This window comes from Lissotriton vulgaris, chromosome 2_1 (genome assembly GCF_964263255.1).
Source record: "Lissotriton vulgaris chromosome 2_1, aLisVul1.2, whole genome shotgun sequence".
In the NCBI taxonomy this organism is placed as follows: domain Eukaryota; kingdom Metazoa; phylum Chordata; class Amphibia; order Caudata; family Salamandridae; genus Lissotriton; species Lissotriton vulgaris.
In genome coordinates this window covers 78,756,649-78,772,000 of record NC_141687.1, presented here as the reverse complement: position 1 = coordinate 78,772,000, position 15,352 = coordinate 78,756,649, and the positions used below count along the sequence as shown (strand labels likewise).

Below are 15,352 nucleotides of genomic sequence, written 5' to 3'. Positions count from 1 at the left end.
AACCTGTTTTGCTGACCTGTGCACCCACATCAGTTTTCCATTTAGGGTGGTTTCCGCACGTGCCAGTGTTTTCCTGGCCCTTTACTCCTGGTGAATAATGGCAGGTTTGAGCACCCAGTCACTCGAGCAGCAATAAGCCACTGGAGGCCCAACCTATAAGTATTTTTTCCCAACACCTGCAAAAAGCAAGAAAAAATACAGGTGTTGGTGACTGCAAAATACCTTTTAGTAATGCACAGAAAAGCCTTTCTGACTTGCAACTAGGATGTGCATTTTTTTCGAATCATAAGTAGGAAACGGCATGAAAGCGGCGTTCGTCTCCTCTATTTGAATCGCAAATGTCTGCATTCGTGATACCGTCTCACTGATACGTCACCGCTGTTGCCTCCCACCGAGCCGATGACTGAGGTGACAAATATTCAGCAGACGAGAAGCTGCCTCAAAAAGGACAGCTTTCCCTCTGGGAATGATGTCTGGCAGCCTCAAGGGGAATAGACGGTGAGCTGAGGACCAATGGCTGCTCGCCTCCCCACACCCACCATCATGCTCTCCAAGTCAACATTTGTCTTTAAGAGCAGCCTGTGTTCCTTTAAGGAATGTGGGCTGCTTTAAAAAGACACTTGGAACTCGGGAAGCAATTCCACACTGTCCCTTGCAGGCCTCCATCCCTGAGTTCGAAGGCATTCATGGGGAAGCGGGTCGAAGAATGCCTGCAGCCTTATTAATTTACAGTAGGAAGGAGATTTTGCAAACTCCATAGACTTCATAGTCTGCACTGCGTCCTCTTTGTGCGTAGGTCGCATGATAAAAAGCAAGCCCAGGCCACACGCCAGCCAGCTTGCGACTGCCAATGCTTTTTTGCAACTTCGAACACGGAGCCCTAGATTATCATTCGTGGGCTTTCCTTTTATAAATCATTGTTTTTTTGGGCGGAAGCATAAAAAAAATAATGTTCAGTTAAGTGCATACCTTCTGTTACTTGAAACCAATGCTCTAAAGCAGTACTGTGGGCCTCTACAAGAATGGAAAAGGGTGCACGTTGATAAACAGCCCCCCACCCTCTCCTTTTCCCAGCCCCACTTGTCTGGCAGAAACGAACGCACAGCTTGGGGGCACTGGGAGAGAGTACAGATGTTGTCGAGTCACCTGTTGACCCCAGGGCTAGGCCCTGAGCTCTGTTTGTTCTGGCCTTCCCATGTTTACACTGGGAGTGCCTGGGCAGCCCTGGGGTAAACACAGATCGAGCCAGGTCTGGTGCGGGGTGACGAGAGCCACATCTGCCAGAAATGGGGTGCTGCTGGCCAGGAGGCAGGACTGCAGAAGTGTCACACATGATATGAATTAACAGGAAGCAAGAGAACCCCAGCTGCCTAATGGAGGCAAGGTGTGCAATACTAGCAAAGTAACAAAGAGCACTGAAGCTGGGTTAAAAAAGAGGGCTGTGGCCGAGCAGGGAGCCGCGGCCCGGCCTCTTTACAACACCCTGTGATTCTGGGCAAATCACTAGCAATATTATGGGTTTTAACCAGATCCGTGGGGGATGGGGAGGGAGGGATTTCAATCTGGTGTGGTCAGTTTTCCACCTTGAGTATTGCCGTTGCCCTTAAATTGGATTAAGCACTGAATGTTAGTGCCTCGAGGCCACTCTAGTGCCTAAGTGCACTCTTTAAGGTTAATATGAGACTGTTTAGCATAAATGAAAACACATGGTATGAGAAAGCTCTGCTGGAAGGCAGGCAGAACTCTTAGGGGCATATTTTCAGATAAATGTCGGAGCGCGGTGCTAGGCCAAGATAGGTAACGCCGCACTCTGACATTTTTTTTTAACCACAGGGATGCTCCGTATGTTGCACCCCTGTGTTTCCCCTAGCACTGGTGCAAATAAAGCTGTCTAGCGCCAGCGCAGACACCCTTCCGCCATGTTACAAGGGTGCCTGCGCTGCAGGGGCGATTGTTTATGTGCAGGGTGTAGAAGTAAATGTAAAAGTTTCCAAAGGTTTTATGTGCAGTGACTTCAAGGCTGCCTACCAGATGCAGAGGGTGGATGTTACCCTTCTACTGCTCACTGCTTTTGATGTTTAGACAGGACACACTCTCCATTTTCTGGGAATCAAGCTTGAACAGTTTCCTACAGACCAAAGTGCACATATATTCTGTGTTATTCTACATTCTACAGTGTTTTATTTCATTGACTAATTTATCAAATAGCCGCAGTAATTGTTTGCTGTTTCCATGTTTGGTCTATATACACTGTTAATGTTTAATTTTAATTCCGCTTCTTTTACAATGTTTATAGCTGGCAGTTCGAGTGCACAGCAGTGCTTATTTTGGGGGCGGTGGTTTCCAGTGCTCGGCACTTAGTTGTCAACATTGGCACTTCCAACATTCTACCACATGGTGGCGCTGTCAATCGAATTTAAATATCAATCAATCGCTGCATTTGTATGAGCACAACAGCAGTTGTTTATTAACCCCTTTGCTGCGGCCGCGATTTTGCGGCAATGCGGCACTTGTGCAAAATGGGCAGGGCCGCGTCGGCTGACGGCAGCACTAGCGAGGGGTTTGGAGGCCTGGAATAGTCTGAATTGTCACACTTGTAGGAGTGTGTTAGTATTTGTGTTGATACTGTCTTTGACAGCTCCGGCAGGGGCAATGGATGGTGCAAGGTGCAAAGGCCTCCTGACAAGGGCCCTGGCACTTATTGCTTTACAAATTAAGCTATGTCTGCACAGGTCTATGCAGTGGGTGCATTAACCTGTGTTACTTTACCATATTTACATGCTTTAATCTAAACGTCCTCATTGCACAGGCTTTGCAATGATATGAGCATGATGGCTTCGGGATAAAATCGGGTGTGGGGGAGGGGTGCGAAGAGAAGAAAAAAAACGTGAGTTCTAGCGGTTCCGCGTGTCAGATGCAGATGGCGGACACTAGGGGGAGCCCGAGACACACCATAACAGAGCCTCAGAGGGGGTGAGGCAACGCTTTTTTATTAATTAGGTAATTTTATAAAGGTGCCACAAGCTGCCATAGGCCGCTTCTGGGCGCAGGGATTGGCCGCCTTCCTGTGGCCTTTTCAGTTTACTGGGTTAACAGAAAGAGAAGACGAAGTGGCGACTTTAACCTCTTGGGGCTTTCATGACCTGTAGTTGCAGCATATGGATTTTGGACGCAGGAGAATGAAATAACAAATTCGCGCATTTCTGCTCGTAAAATGTAACCACTGAGTGGTTGCAGTGGCCAGCAACGACCAGTTCAAGGCGCAAGTGGAATCTGCTCCTCAGAAGCCCAGGAGATGCCATTCTAGTGTTCGCCATGTTTTGGGGTGCCCTCTTTCGCGCCCCTTGAACGGGATTTACAGGGTGGGGGGGGAATGCCGCAGCCGTGCCTGTGAACTTGGCACGCGTAAAGTGCCTGACGCCTGCCACACATTCCTTTATGAAATCCTGGCAGACATACAAAGGTAAATTTAGTCACAAGCTTACATTTGCTATCAAATTTGGTAATTGTGAATAGGGCCCTTGGTGCGTTTGCGTCGACTGCATGGCTTGGGGGTCTCTTAAAGCCAGCTTCAGCTGGGCCCAACACGGGCCCCTCTCTTAAAGGGCCACGAGTCCCATCCTGGCCGCGTGCCAGCTGGCGCCTGACACCTTGATACCAGTGCCCCCGGGGAACAGAGATACTCCGCTCGCTGTCAACTTCACAAGTGCTTAAACGTGAGTTGGAGGCAGGTTTTCGACTTTTCCAAGCTTTGTTTGTAAGAGAAATCAATGCACGCTCTGTAACAATGCCAGATGTACCGAGGCAATCACAGTAATAGCTCTATATAGAATACTTATTAATGTGTTTATTACTACCCAAAGCTATCCTTCCAGCAACCCTAGAGTAATTAAAGACTGAAAAAGAAACAGCAAGGCTGTACATCTGCGCCTGGTAGCTTGCACACTGCTCCCTGAGGGGGGTAATACCTCACTTAGAGATATCTGTGGGATTGTAGCGTGTGGCCTGCAACTAATGCAAAGATCCCCGAAACAAAATATTTAACCCACCAAACTTTCTAAATAAACTACAAATCTGTGACCTGCATGACACACGCTGTGGGTTACGGAAGGCCTGCTATCCCGCTAGGCTGCATTAAAATGAGTCTAGCATGTGGCTAGACTGCACACACCTCTCTGCAGCAAGTGCAACAACCACCAGAGTTATCTTACGGCTGTCACACCCTTCAGCTAGCTGGGTGCACAGTGGTCTCCGCAGCCATGCTGGCTGTACTTTTGGGGAAGAGTTCTTTACGTTGCAAATAAATGTATAGATTGAGACACTCGGTTTCTCAGGCCTGCACCTCGCGAACCCACCTTTCTGCTGCCACCCCTTTGACTCCCAATATATGGGGTCTTGGAGTTAGTCCTGGACAACTCACTCAGATGTGATTTTTTTGTGTGCGAGGTCTAGATTCTAGTTGTGTTTTCCAGGGCGACCCATAGTGAACATTCCCTGCTCGTGGCTGTGCGCAGCTCCTGCCTGCACAACCCCTCCCCCCGCCCTACCCCATAAAACCCCGCTGCTCTGGCTTGTATGTTATGCTCAAGTCTCAGATAACACACACTGCCCTCCAAATGCAGCAAGCAGAGTGCTGTGTAGTCCCATGACCCTTGCCCTCTGCCCTGCAACCTCTGCACCGACCCTAATTCACCCCAATTCTGCAGGTCACAGCTGCACACCTGACCCCCACCACCCTGCTTTCTACCCACACTCAAACCACTGTTAGCTAAAAAAAAAAAAAAAAGTCCAGGCTCAGGCAATAAAAGATAGCAGAGCTGAATGGTGGGCGGGGGGGGGGGGGGGAGGAGAGGCATAATGTGTGGGGGGAGGGAAAGGTAGGGTGACCAGATTCTCAAAACAAAAAACAGGGACCGGTCATAGACATAGAAGTAGGACTACAGTTTGCAGTAACCATCGACATAAAAGTACGATTATTTGACAGCTGTCATAGACATAGAAAAGGGACAACAACGACCGCTCCTTCCACAGATCGAGATGAAGCATTACAGACAACAAATCTGAGGTCTTTTATTGGCAACCCTCTCCTTTACACACAGCATTAGTACTTCTTATTACATTTACACTTGTAAGGACTACAGCATATATTTGCCAAAAATCCATAAAACATCACAGGCTAGCAAATGCTAGTGCAAAGAGAGCATGCGTGGGCATGCTCTACCTGAACAATGAAAAACAGGGACATTTCTGTGTTTACCTGGGACACTGGTTGAAAACGGGGACATTTGAGTCACTTGGAGAAAAGTGTCGGGACACGGGGACACTTCTCAAAAAACGGGGACCGTCCTGGGAAAACGGGGACGTCTGGTCACCCTAGGGAAAGGGAACAAGAGAGGTGGGGGACTGGGCTCGCAGCTCCCTGCAGCTCTCTGCCTGCAGCCGCCTCAGTTCTCTCGGCTGACACAGCAGATTTCAAGGCAGCCCACCCCATGCCTCGGGCTAAACATAGCACGGCCCTGCCTGTTTCTATAAGTATCAATAGTAATGAAAAAAATCTGCAAATGGGGAAAAAAGAGAGCTACTGTTTTTATTCGGTGGCTTCGCGAAGTTATTTATAACCTATAACTTCTCAGAAAGATACATAAACGTGAAAAAAAAATCCGAGGGCTTATAGGGAGCGAGAAGCCTGTCGCACTCACTACAGCGCACACAGAAAATGCCCTAGCGATAACACGTAATAAGAATCAAAGCAATGGTAGCGTATGTACCGCGAAAAGATGAACGGCTGAGTTGGCCCTCCGGGGTATACAAAGATGTCAAAGGGATAGCAAAAAACATGATGGCTGTAAAGGCACGAATCAATGATTTATAACTAGTCGGCAATCCACTGGCAGCATTCCGCTCCATCATTTTTAGCTCGAATGAGTCATTAAAGTAGGCTTGGAAGGAGAGAACCAATCATATGCAAATCAGCCGTGGCATCAAAAGTTTTGGTGCTGGCCCGGGTTGCTAGGAGCCATCCTCTGGGAAAAGAAACACGTTTTACTGGGCCCCCCATTCATTGGTGAAAAAGAAGGTCTGAGCACAGCAGAGCACACACCTGGCACTTAGGCAGACTCGCAGCAGGGCCAAGAATGGCGTGCCCGCGGGGCCTAGACAGGGCTACTGGAAAGAGGCACTGTGTGCAGCTGCGGCGTTTTCAACATAAAGACGAATTTACCACACTTAACTACAAAATCCAATTCCTACAATTAATTTGAAACTCACTATTTCCCTCGTTTTCTTGCACCCAGAACGCCACAGCCGGCACACTTCCTGCCACTTCCAATCATGATAAAGATGCCGATTGAGTCCCATTCGCTTTGTTGCCCCTCAACTGAGAGGCCAACAGGGGTTGCCTTTAAAAGTTAAGACACTGTGACGGTTGTATACTGTGATAATGCCCGCTTATATTACCCACCCCATTATGTGTCCATAAAGTTTAATCTTGGTGTTTTTGATGTAACTACCCATTTCAGTGACATGTGCGAGATAAGCCAGCATCAAGGAGGATTCTGGTCCTCCTGTGAGACTCCCAGGAGTGGAGGGAGAGGTGCGCCTGACAACACTGATGGACCTGCAGGAATGTGACAAAACTTATAAGCCCCAGAAACACCTCTGCAGCAGACGCGCAGCCGACTGAGTTATCAGGCCAAGGCCTGACATGGCCCCCACTAAATTCGGTAAAATTGAAAATTCACATTGTCTGGCTACTAAGTAGGAGGGGTTTTAGGATATAACCCCCTCTCTCAGTAACCCTTTACGCGTATTAACCCCTTCACTGCGGTTCTATCCAAGTCACACAGTATTTACCCGACAAAAGCAGTCCCTGGGAAGAAGCACACGCGAGCTGTCAGTTGTGGGGGCGCGGGGCACGGCGACTGACGTCAGACGAGGACCTGCATGGGAAATAGCGCGCGGGACGCGGCTGGTTTACTGCGAAAGGTGTGGAACTAAGGGCCTGGTTTAATAGCACCAGTGATACAATGCGATAGGACGGCGGGGGCAACTTGTCTAATGGCACACTTTGCTTAACTGCACCAGAGGGGGTGCTGTGTGAGAGTTAGGGGAGCACCTTGTTTATTGTACCAGACGGGGGTGCACGTTGTTTCTGCCATGGCAAGGGTACTGTTCGAGGTCAAGGGGTGCCACGTGTTTACCGATCTCTGTGCGGCACTGTAAGGGCGGAGCTAGCTGGCGGTGATCAGGGTGGCACTGTTGAGGAGGTACTGGCAGCGCGGAGGTAGTGGGCAGGAGGTGAAGACGTGACTTGTTTCGAGGCGCTGTGCAGTGCAAGAGATACGCGGCGATTGAGGGGCACAGTGCAAGAAATCCACTAGGGGTTGAGGGATCCCTACGTAGAGTGAGAAGGGGTGTGCAGGGTTCCGACACCGAGGGACCCAGAAGGGAGGCTGCACGTCATTTAGTGCCATAACTCCTGCACACTCTTGGGGTCTACAGTAGCTGCTGGCATCATAGGAGGTCTCGCTGAACAGAGCGCCCCTGGGAGGATCTAGGGAGGGACAGGCTGTCATAGGTGTGGACAGGTGGGCAGGGCAAAAGGTGGGTACAAAAAAAGGTGTGTGCAGGTGGGATAGAACAGAAAGTGAGTACAGTACAGGTGGGTAGAACAGAGAGCGAGTGCAGTTGGGTAGACTACGAGGCATACACAGGTGGGTAAAACAGAAAGTTGGTATAGGTAGGGAAGAACAGAAGGTGGGTACAGGTGGGACAGAACAGAAGGCATGTCAATATGTGGAAGAACAGAAGGCCTGTACAGATGGGATAGAACGTAAGGCTTATACAGGTGGATAGACCAGAAGGCATGTACAGGTGCGCAGAGCAGAAGCTGAGTACAGGTGGGTAGACTAGAAGGCGTGTCTAGGTGGAATAGAACAGAAGGCGTGTCCAGGTGGGTAGAACAGAAGGTGGGTATAGGTAGGATAGAACAGAAGGTTTATGCAGGTGGGTAGAACAGAAGGTGGGACAGGTGGATAGAGTAGAAGACATGAACAGGTGTGTAGAGCAGAAGACATGTACAGGGGGGATAAAACATAAGTTATGTACAGGTGGGTAGACCAGAAGGGTTTTACAGGTGGGTAGAGAAAAAGGTGTGTGCAGGTGATGGGTAAAAAAGAAGGTGGGTACAGGTGGGTAGAACACGCCCACTGCCCCAAGTAAAGTGCACGGGCAAGAAGCTAATGCACTGTTCTCCGGGGTGCAGTAGCAGACAGTCTTACACTGCCATCATATGAAGGGTACACACTGCCACCGTAAGAAGGGTACAGCAGAGACACTGTCATGACATGAGGCTACAGCAGAGACACTGTCATACACTGGCATATGAAGGGTACACACTGCCATCATATGAAGGGTACACACTGCCACCATATGAAGGGTACAGCAGAGACACTGTCATGACATGAGGCTACAGCAGAGACATTGTCATACACTGGCATATGAAGGGTACACACTGCCATCATATGAAGGGTACACACTGCCACCATATGAAGGGTACAGCAGACACTGTCATACACTGCCATCATATGAAGGGCACAGCAGCACACATTGCCCTCACATCACAGGTATCTCACTATAGCAACTCACTACTAATCCTTTAGGGGTTCCGGGGTAGCGTGCTACTCGCCGAAAAAGCGATTCGACGCCTCACCAGGGATAGTAAGTGCTATGTAGATGCAAATACAATACAATGCTGGGGCAGGGCACGCTAACATCACACCGAGGGCAGTCAGAATACAATAGCACACCCTGCCATCACAAGAAGGGTGCCATGTGTGCAACACACACTGCTATAACACACTGAGGGTTTAGCAGCAATACCGTGCTTTTTTTGCAAGCATGCTGTTGCAGAGGTGCACTTTATCACGAGATTGAAGGTTTTTGCTTGTAGAGGGACTCCGATGGGGCACTGTGTAAGAGGTGTGTCCTGATACAAACGGCGAACCACATTTAGCACAAGGAGAGCAGAGGAGTTTGCACGTACAAGAATGGAGGGAGCGCTGTATGATAAGCGCACAGGTGCCCGGTGACCACAAGATTAGTACAACACTTTGCTGCACTTTATGAACACGTTCTGTGTAGCCCAGATGTTCATGGGGATGGTTGTGGCGTGTGTTCACACGGGGGAAGGTTGAAGACGGACGGTGTTAATGGTGAGGGCTGAGATGTCAGCATGTGACACAGGGCAATGACAGTGTTTAATTCTCAGGGAGATAGGGGTGTGTGTAACAGGGAAGGGCGAAGTTAAAGATTGAGAGGAAAGGGTGAGGGAGTCGTCACTTCCTAAAGACCATTGCTTGGTGTTTTGGACTTTTCATGAATGCCAACATTTTATAACAGGAAAGTGGGGAATTTTCCCCCCAAAAATCGGAGGAATATATTTTCCACAATTAATTCTAGTGAAGCAGAAGCAGTTTTAGACCGGAGACAAGTAAAAAAAGAAGCCATTGTTTACTTTTAAGGTAGAGAGATCCCCGCCTGTTGGGATGTGTGACTTGTAGCGGAATTAATTTCTGGAATATGTAAGAACTTGAGGGTCAGGGATGGAGACAAAACAGGCAGAAGGTCACACGCAGGACATTTGGTAACGAGCACAGGGTGAGACAGTGGCACACAGGGAATAGAAACAATGTTTAACACACGGGATTGATACCATACACTGCCTAGGCATACCTCGCGCCTTCTGTGTTTATCGCACGGTAGTGACGTCACACCCAGCGCACGGAAGTTAAGCTCGCTCTGCGCTGGAGAGGTGAGTAGTGCAGAAGGCGCTGTGTTTAGCACAGTGACGCATCTCAAACTCACAGTCAGAGCATCCCTGTGCGTGATGTCACGCCCAACGCCTGTGACGTCACGCTTGCACAGCGCTTGGAAGGAGGGTACTGCCCTAGGCGCTGTCCTTAGCACAGTGGCGCGTCGCTCAAACTCTGTCGTAGCAACCCTGCGCGTGACGTAACGCTTGTAAAACGCTGGGGAGGAGGGTACTGCACTAGCGCTAGACTTAGCACAGTGGCGCGTACCTCAAAATCAGACAGAGCAACCCTGCGCGTGACGTCACCCCAACGCAGTGACGTCACGCTCACACAGCGCTGGGGAAGAGCGTAACGCACAGGAGTTTTGTTACGCACACAGCATCGCCTCTCACAATATTACATTCAGACAACAGCGTGGCACGCTTTAACGCACAGCGCGTGACGTCACACCCAACGCAATGACGCCACGCTCACAGCGCAGCCTGGCCAGGCGCTGCTTTGTTTTTAGGCAGTCATTCGCACTAGGGCAGCCAAGCACGTCCGCTTCCACAACGGTCGTGACGTCTCACCCAGCGCGATGACGGCACGCGTACACAGCGCAGCTGAGGCGCTTTGTTTAGCCAGTCGGACTGGGGCAGGCAGGAGAAGCAGCACGTCAGAATCAAGCACAGCGATGAGGTCGCACCCAACGCGATGACGCCACGCGCACCCTGGTGAGGCGTTCGCTTCAGTCGCAGCGGCGCTCGCTGGCCCGGCGGGGCCGTCACTCACCCTTGGTGGCCTCCCGGTAGCTCTTCTCGGGCAGACAGGCTCCTCGGCCGTGCAGCATGGCGTGCAGGGGCTTGTCCTCGCCCTGGCGGGGCAGGCAGCGCAGGCCCTGGGCGCAGCGCTCCGTGTAGACCCCGCAGGCTTGGCCCTCGGCCAGGGCGCAGGTCAGGCAGCAGCCGCAGCCCGGCTCCTTCACCAGCTCGCAGGCGTTGGGGGTGGGCGGGCACATGGACAGGGCCTTGTCGTCACACTGCTCGCAGTGCACGAAGGAGCCCAGGGCCCGGCACAGGCCCACGGTCAGGGAGAGCAGCAGGCAGAGTCCCGGCAGCATGGCTGCGGCCCGGGGTGCAGCGTGAGGTGGGGGGAAGTGCACACCGACAGATGAATGCCAAGCGAGATCTGAGCCCAAGAGCTGAGCGAAATGCACCCCAATAAATAAAGACCTACCCCCAAAGAACTGAGGGAACTGCGCCCCCAAAAGTTAGAAATATGTAATGTACCCCAAGAATGTTACTCCACAGTATTCTAACTGGAGCCCTTAGCTCAGAAGAGACCCCTGGACGTGCAGTTTCTTTTTTTGTGTGTCCCTGTCCCCCTGTTCCCTGAATACTCTGTGCAGAAAAGCCCGAACCTTATGTACCCCGAAAAAGTGTGCTGAATGTTTTAAAGAGACTCCCTGCTGTCAGAAGGCCAACAGCTGCCCAGAGGAGCCTTAAGCAGGGTCACATATGGGTAGTGCCTGTGTGCGGTCTTCAAGGCGCTCTTGGTGCTTTGCACCCCACAAAGTTTACAGGCGACCTCATGCACCGCCAGAAGACTTCAAACGTGCTCTTAGAACGAGAGTCCATGGGGCGCTGTATGCAGAAATCCTGTCTCTTGTTGCCCCAACACTGCTGCGTGGGTCAACCACACAATGTCTCGTCGCTTGTCCCTGCCGCAGCGGTGCCCTCCGCAACAGGTTGCACTAGGTGGTGGGGTCGAAAAGCCTTGGTTTCTTTATTTCTAGTCTTTGATTTTGAGGCAGAAGCCCCCTCCAACACTTATAATGTCCAGGCAATGAACAAATCCACCTGATTTGCACGTTCAGGAGTCGCAGAATAACTTCTTAATTCCCAAAGCTGTCTCGTTTGGAAACGGCACGGAAGGTCTGCAGCAAAACTTTCTGACGCACACAACAAAGTGCGCAGTTTTTCCTCTAAGCCTTTTGCAGAGATGTCGAAAATGAAAATTCGTCGTGGAAAAAAATTCACTCGTTTTTGCAAAAATCGCTGCTGTGAAAATAAGAATAGCAGGACGTGTCTCTGGTGCGAGCGAGGTGCTCAGAGGCGCTCTTCCCCCTGGAAAAGGTCCTGCAGAGACTGCTGGCTGCAGAGCTTGGGCTGTCTTTCTTAAATACACTGGCCCTGGCTGTCTGCCAGCCCTCCGAGCTCAGATGCAATCTGAGCTGTGAGTGACACCCCCCTTCTCTGGATGCCTGCAGTAACCAGGGCGATATCAGTGCACATTCAAACAAGTGGGGGCTGGGGCACCTCCCCGCCGCTCTTCCCCCACCACCTTCAGCATCAGCCAGCCCGCGTCCTAGGGTTCTGGCAGAGCAGGCGCTCGTCGCCGCCCCGAGTCCGTTTAAAGCACTATCCTCCCGAGTGGAGTATCGGGTGTTGCGACCAAGGGTTTGGGGTGGTCAGTGCGTTGGTGTGCAGGAGAGCCTGCGTGTGGATGGAAGCTTGCAGTAGTCTGGCACCACTGTGCAGCGAGATTAGGGACGTGTGTGGTAGAGCGCAGGAGTAATGAAGTTTCCAGTAGCTAAGCTTTCAACAAGAGTGCAAGCGAGCGTGCACCAGACAAGCTTTCAATCGGAGAGTGCAAGCAAACCTGCCCCACTTAAGGCTTTCGACCAGAGAGTGCAAGCTTGCAGCAGGCAAGCTTTCAATCAGCGAGTGCAAGCAAAGTAAAACTTGCAACAGCCAACCAGAGTGTAAGGAATTTGACGCTTGCAACAGGAAAGCTTTTACCAGCGAGTGCCAACAAAAGGAAGCTTGCAATGGCAACGTGTTTGCATATAGAGTGCAGGAGAAAGGGAGATCGCAGGTGCGAATATTCAATAAGGAGCGTGCAAGGTAGGAGCGCCCTTAATGCTAACACGCTAAAGGAAGCTTGTAGGAGGCTGGTCCCGTAGGCAGCGAGAAAACACGAGTCTTGCCTATAACCTGTTTCTTTCTGGAATAGAGTTTGGGGGAGGGGGGAGGCAGCTTCTTTGGGCCAGGTAGGCATGCTACGAGAGGGGAAATGTGACTCTGCAGATCGGGAGATGGCAGTACCCCGAGCTTCAAAAGTGTGGTTGGGGGAGAGGGAGGGGGATAACGGGTTGTACGTAAAAGGGGTACTTGAGCCTGTCAGACTCGTCCGATAAAAAAAGTATGAGGCAACGGAGACTGAGAAAAAAAACTCTGTAAACTCTGTAACCATTAGGGTTGTGGGGGGTGTTGGGTTCAGGGGAAGTGGGGAAAGGAAAAAGCTGCAACAAAGTATCCGCAGCTGGGAGGGTGGGGGAGGCGGCCGCAGACGCAATTAACTCAGACTTTCTGCCAGTGTGCACTGCAGGCTGGACCGCTGAATAGGACGAGCGTCCCTGGGCAGTGAGAGGCGCTCGGGTCGTTCTTTAACTCCTCTCCGAGCCCACACACTCCAGTGTCCACGTTTTCCTCTTGTAATTTTCTCAAACATTTCCGCCCAGTGCCTTGTCTTCGCCCGTGAGATGGCGGTTACACCCCATCACGCCATTTCCTTTCACCTGTGAGATGAAGCTTGCACCTCGTTCTGCCAATGCCTGTCACCTGCACCTCATCTTCACTTCTGAGATGAAGCTAGCAAATATCTGTCAGCTGCGAGTTCATTGCACCCCGGGGGGGGGGGGGGAATCTTGCATCTCATCCTGCCCATGCCTCTAACCTGGGGGGAGGGGGGAAATCTTGCATCTCATCCTGCCCATGCCTCTGACCTGGGAGTTGAAACGCTAAGATCATTCCGCCAAACTTTACCTGGGAAGTGAACTCTGTGCTTCGACCCTACCCTTTCAGCGGGCGAGGAAGCTTGCACCTCCTCCTGCCACTGCCTTTCAGCTGGGAGGTGAGGTCTATAGGAGTCTGCAGCTTGCACCTCAGCACCTCCATTCTGCCCGCGTATTTCAGCGGGGAAGTAAGAGCCCGTGCTGAGATTCACCCCGCCCAGTGTATTTCTGCCGGGGTTTGACCCCTGCCCCATCTTCTGTCCTACACTTTCAGCTGGGGTGTGAAGCTGCACCTCGTCCTGCCCAGCGTGTTTTAGTGGGAGGGGGGGGGGGGGAGAGCCTGCCCACCTTGTGTCAACTGCATTTGGATGGACAGAGGGCAATGTTGGATAAAATTCGCACATCAAGTACATATTTTTTCAGCTTGGGGGAGGGGGCGGGCGACCCTCTTTGGTCAACTTTATCTGTTTCCATATGGTGGGGGAGGGGCAGAGGTCGTCATCATGGCTACGTCCCATCCAAACTGTTGTTTTGATCTGTTAGTGTTACGATGTTTGCGTTGGATCAGGATATTGTATAGCGCCTAAAACTGCCAGGGTAGACACTTCAATGCGCTTTTGTAACCTTGTAGTGAGCTTCCTTGCGTGTCAATAATTACGTCTCTGATAACTGACGCAGCTCAAGTTCCCTGCGCGATATGATACAACCAGGGAACCAACGAAGGGTTAAAACCCACTCCTGGTTATTAATCATCCCATAATGCACTAGAGGTCAGGAGACTCTGGGATTCAGGAAGACTGGGGCTGCCGGTAGCTTTGGTGCAGCGTGTGCACACATGTACCGAGAAATCGTGTAAAACAAGGCGCAGGCCCGAGCGGGGCGCGCGCTGTGCCCGCGCGCCCGCCTCTGCTTCGGTTCATGTTGGAGTGCGCTGCTCTCTCCCTGTTGAAATAAAAATGCCAATCTCTAAACCATGGCAATGGAAAGCCTGGGACACGCCGCCCCAACATTATGTTCAAAAGACGCCAGGCTAAGACGGGGAGGCCATATGTTTCCCCAACGCCCTGCATTCCCCCACTCCTGAAAGAATGCCCAAATCTGCCTACAAATGCAGCAGACCGAGAGGGAAGAGTCGAATAAGCACATAGAAGTGTAAACCCGAAAGTGCAGGTCCTGCAACAAATAGCTGCAAAAACTCTCTCTAAAGAGACCTTTGCTACATTTAGCAAAGGTCTGCCCCATATACCCAAGCAGACCTTGCCTTGTGACCTTGGGGTTCTTAAGGGGTCTTGCAGGTCTGCGGCGTTACCACAGCTGTCGGTGTTTTTCCGCCAGCGAGATTTGCATGTGAGCGCGGGCTCCTAACCTGGGTTTCTGCTGGCTCATTCTCCCTGCCTGTGCGCCAGGCTGCAGTGCATCCAATCGGCCGCTAAGAGGCGCGCTGAGCTATGCTATAAATGTTGATCCTATTCTGGCTAAAATATTTTAACTGTTTCCTTCCCTCGGATACTGACTATTTCCCCAGAAAAGCTGAAGTTTGGAGCGCTGCCTTCACATTGTCTGACAGGGAAGGGTTACATTCTATTTTCAAACACTGTGTTGAGTTCTGTTCTCTTTTTATCTTGAGTTTGCGGGCGCTTTTAGTCTTTAAGCTTGCCCATCCCCTGGATAGTTCAGTAGGGTAATGCAACAGTTACGTGAATCTCTGCGAACTAAACCTTTTCTAGCGCTATAAATATTAAACTAGTACTGTTTAGTCGGACAA

General features: G+C 51.0%; 1 protein-coding gene and 1 long non-coding RNA gene across 2 annotated transcripts in view; one reads left to right on the top strand and one right to left on the bottom strand.

Moving 5' to 3' along the window:
* Positions 1–12,043, bottom strand: part of IGFBP5 (insulin like growth factor binding protein 5) — a 36,492-nt gene extending 24,449 nt beyond the window's left edge. Inside the window, exon 1 of the mRNA XM_086954488.1 lies at positions 10,584–12,043. Coding sequence (XP_086810614.1) covers positions 10,584–10,911 — 328 coding nt within the window. The 5' untranslated portion in view covers positions 10,912–12,043. The remainder of the gene's footprint in view (positions 1–10,583) is intronic.
* LOC147729593 (uncharacterized) overlaps positions 10,436–15,352 on the top strand; it is a 62,606-nt gene continuing 57,689 nt past the window's right edge. Inside the window, exon 1 of the long non-coding RNA XR_015308334.1 lies at positions 10,436–10,525. This is a non-coding gene — a long non-coding RNA (uncharacterized LOC147729593). The remainder of the gene's footprint in view (positions 10,526–15,352) is intronic.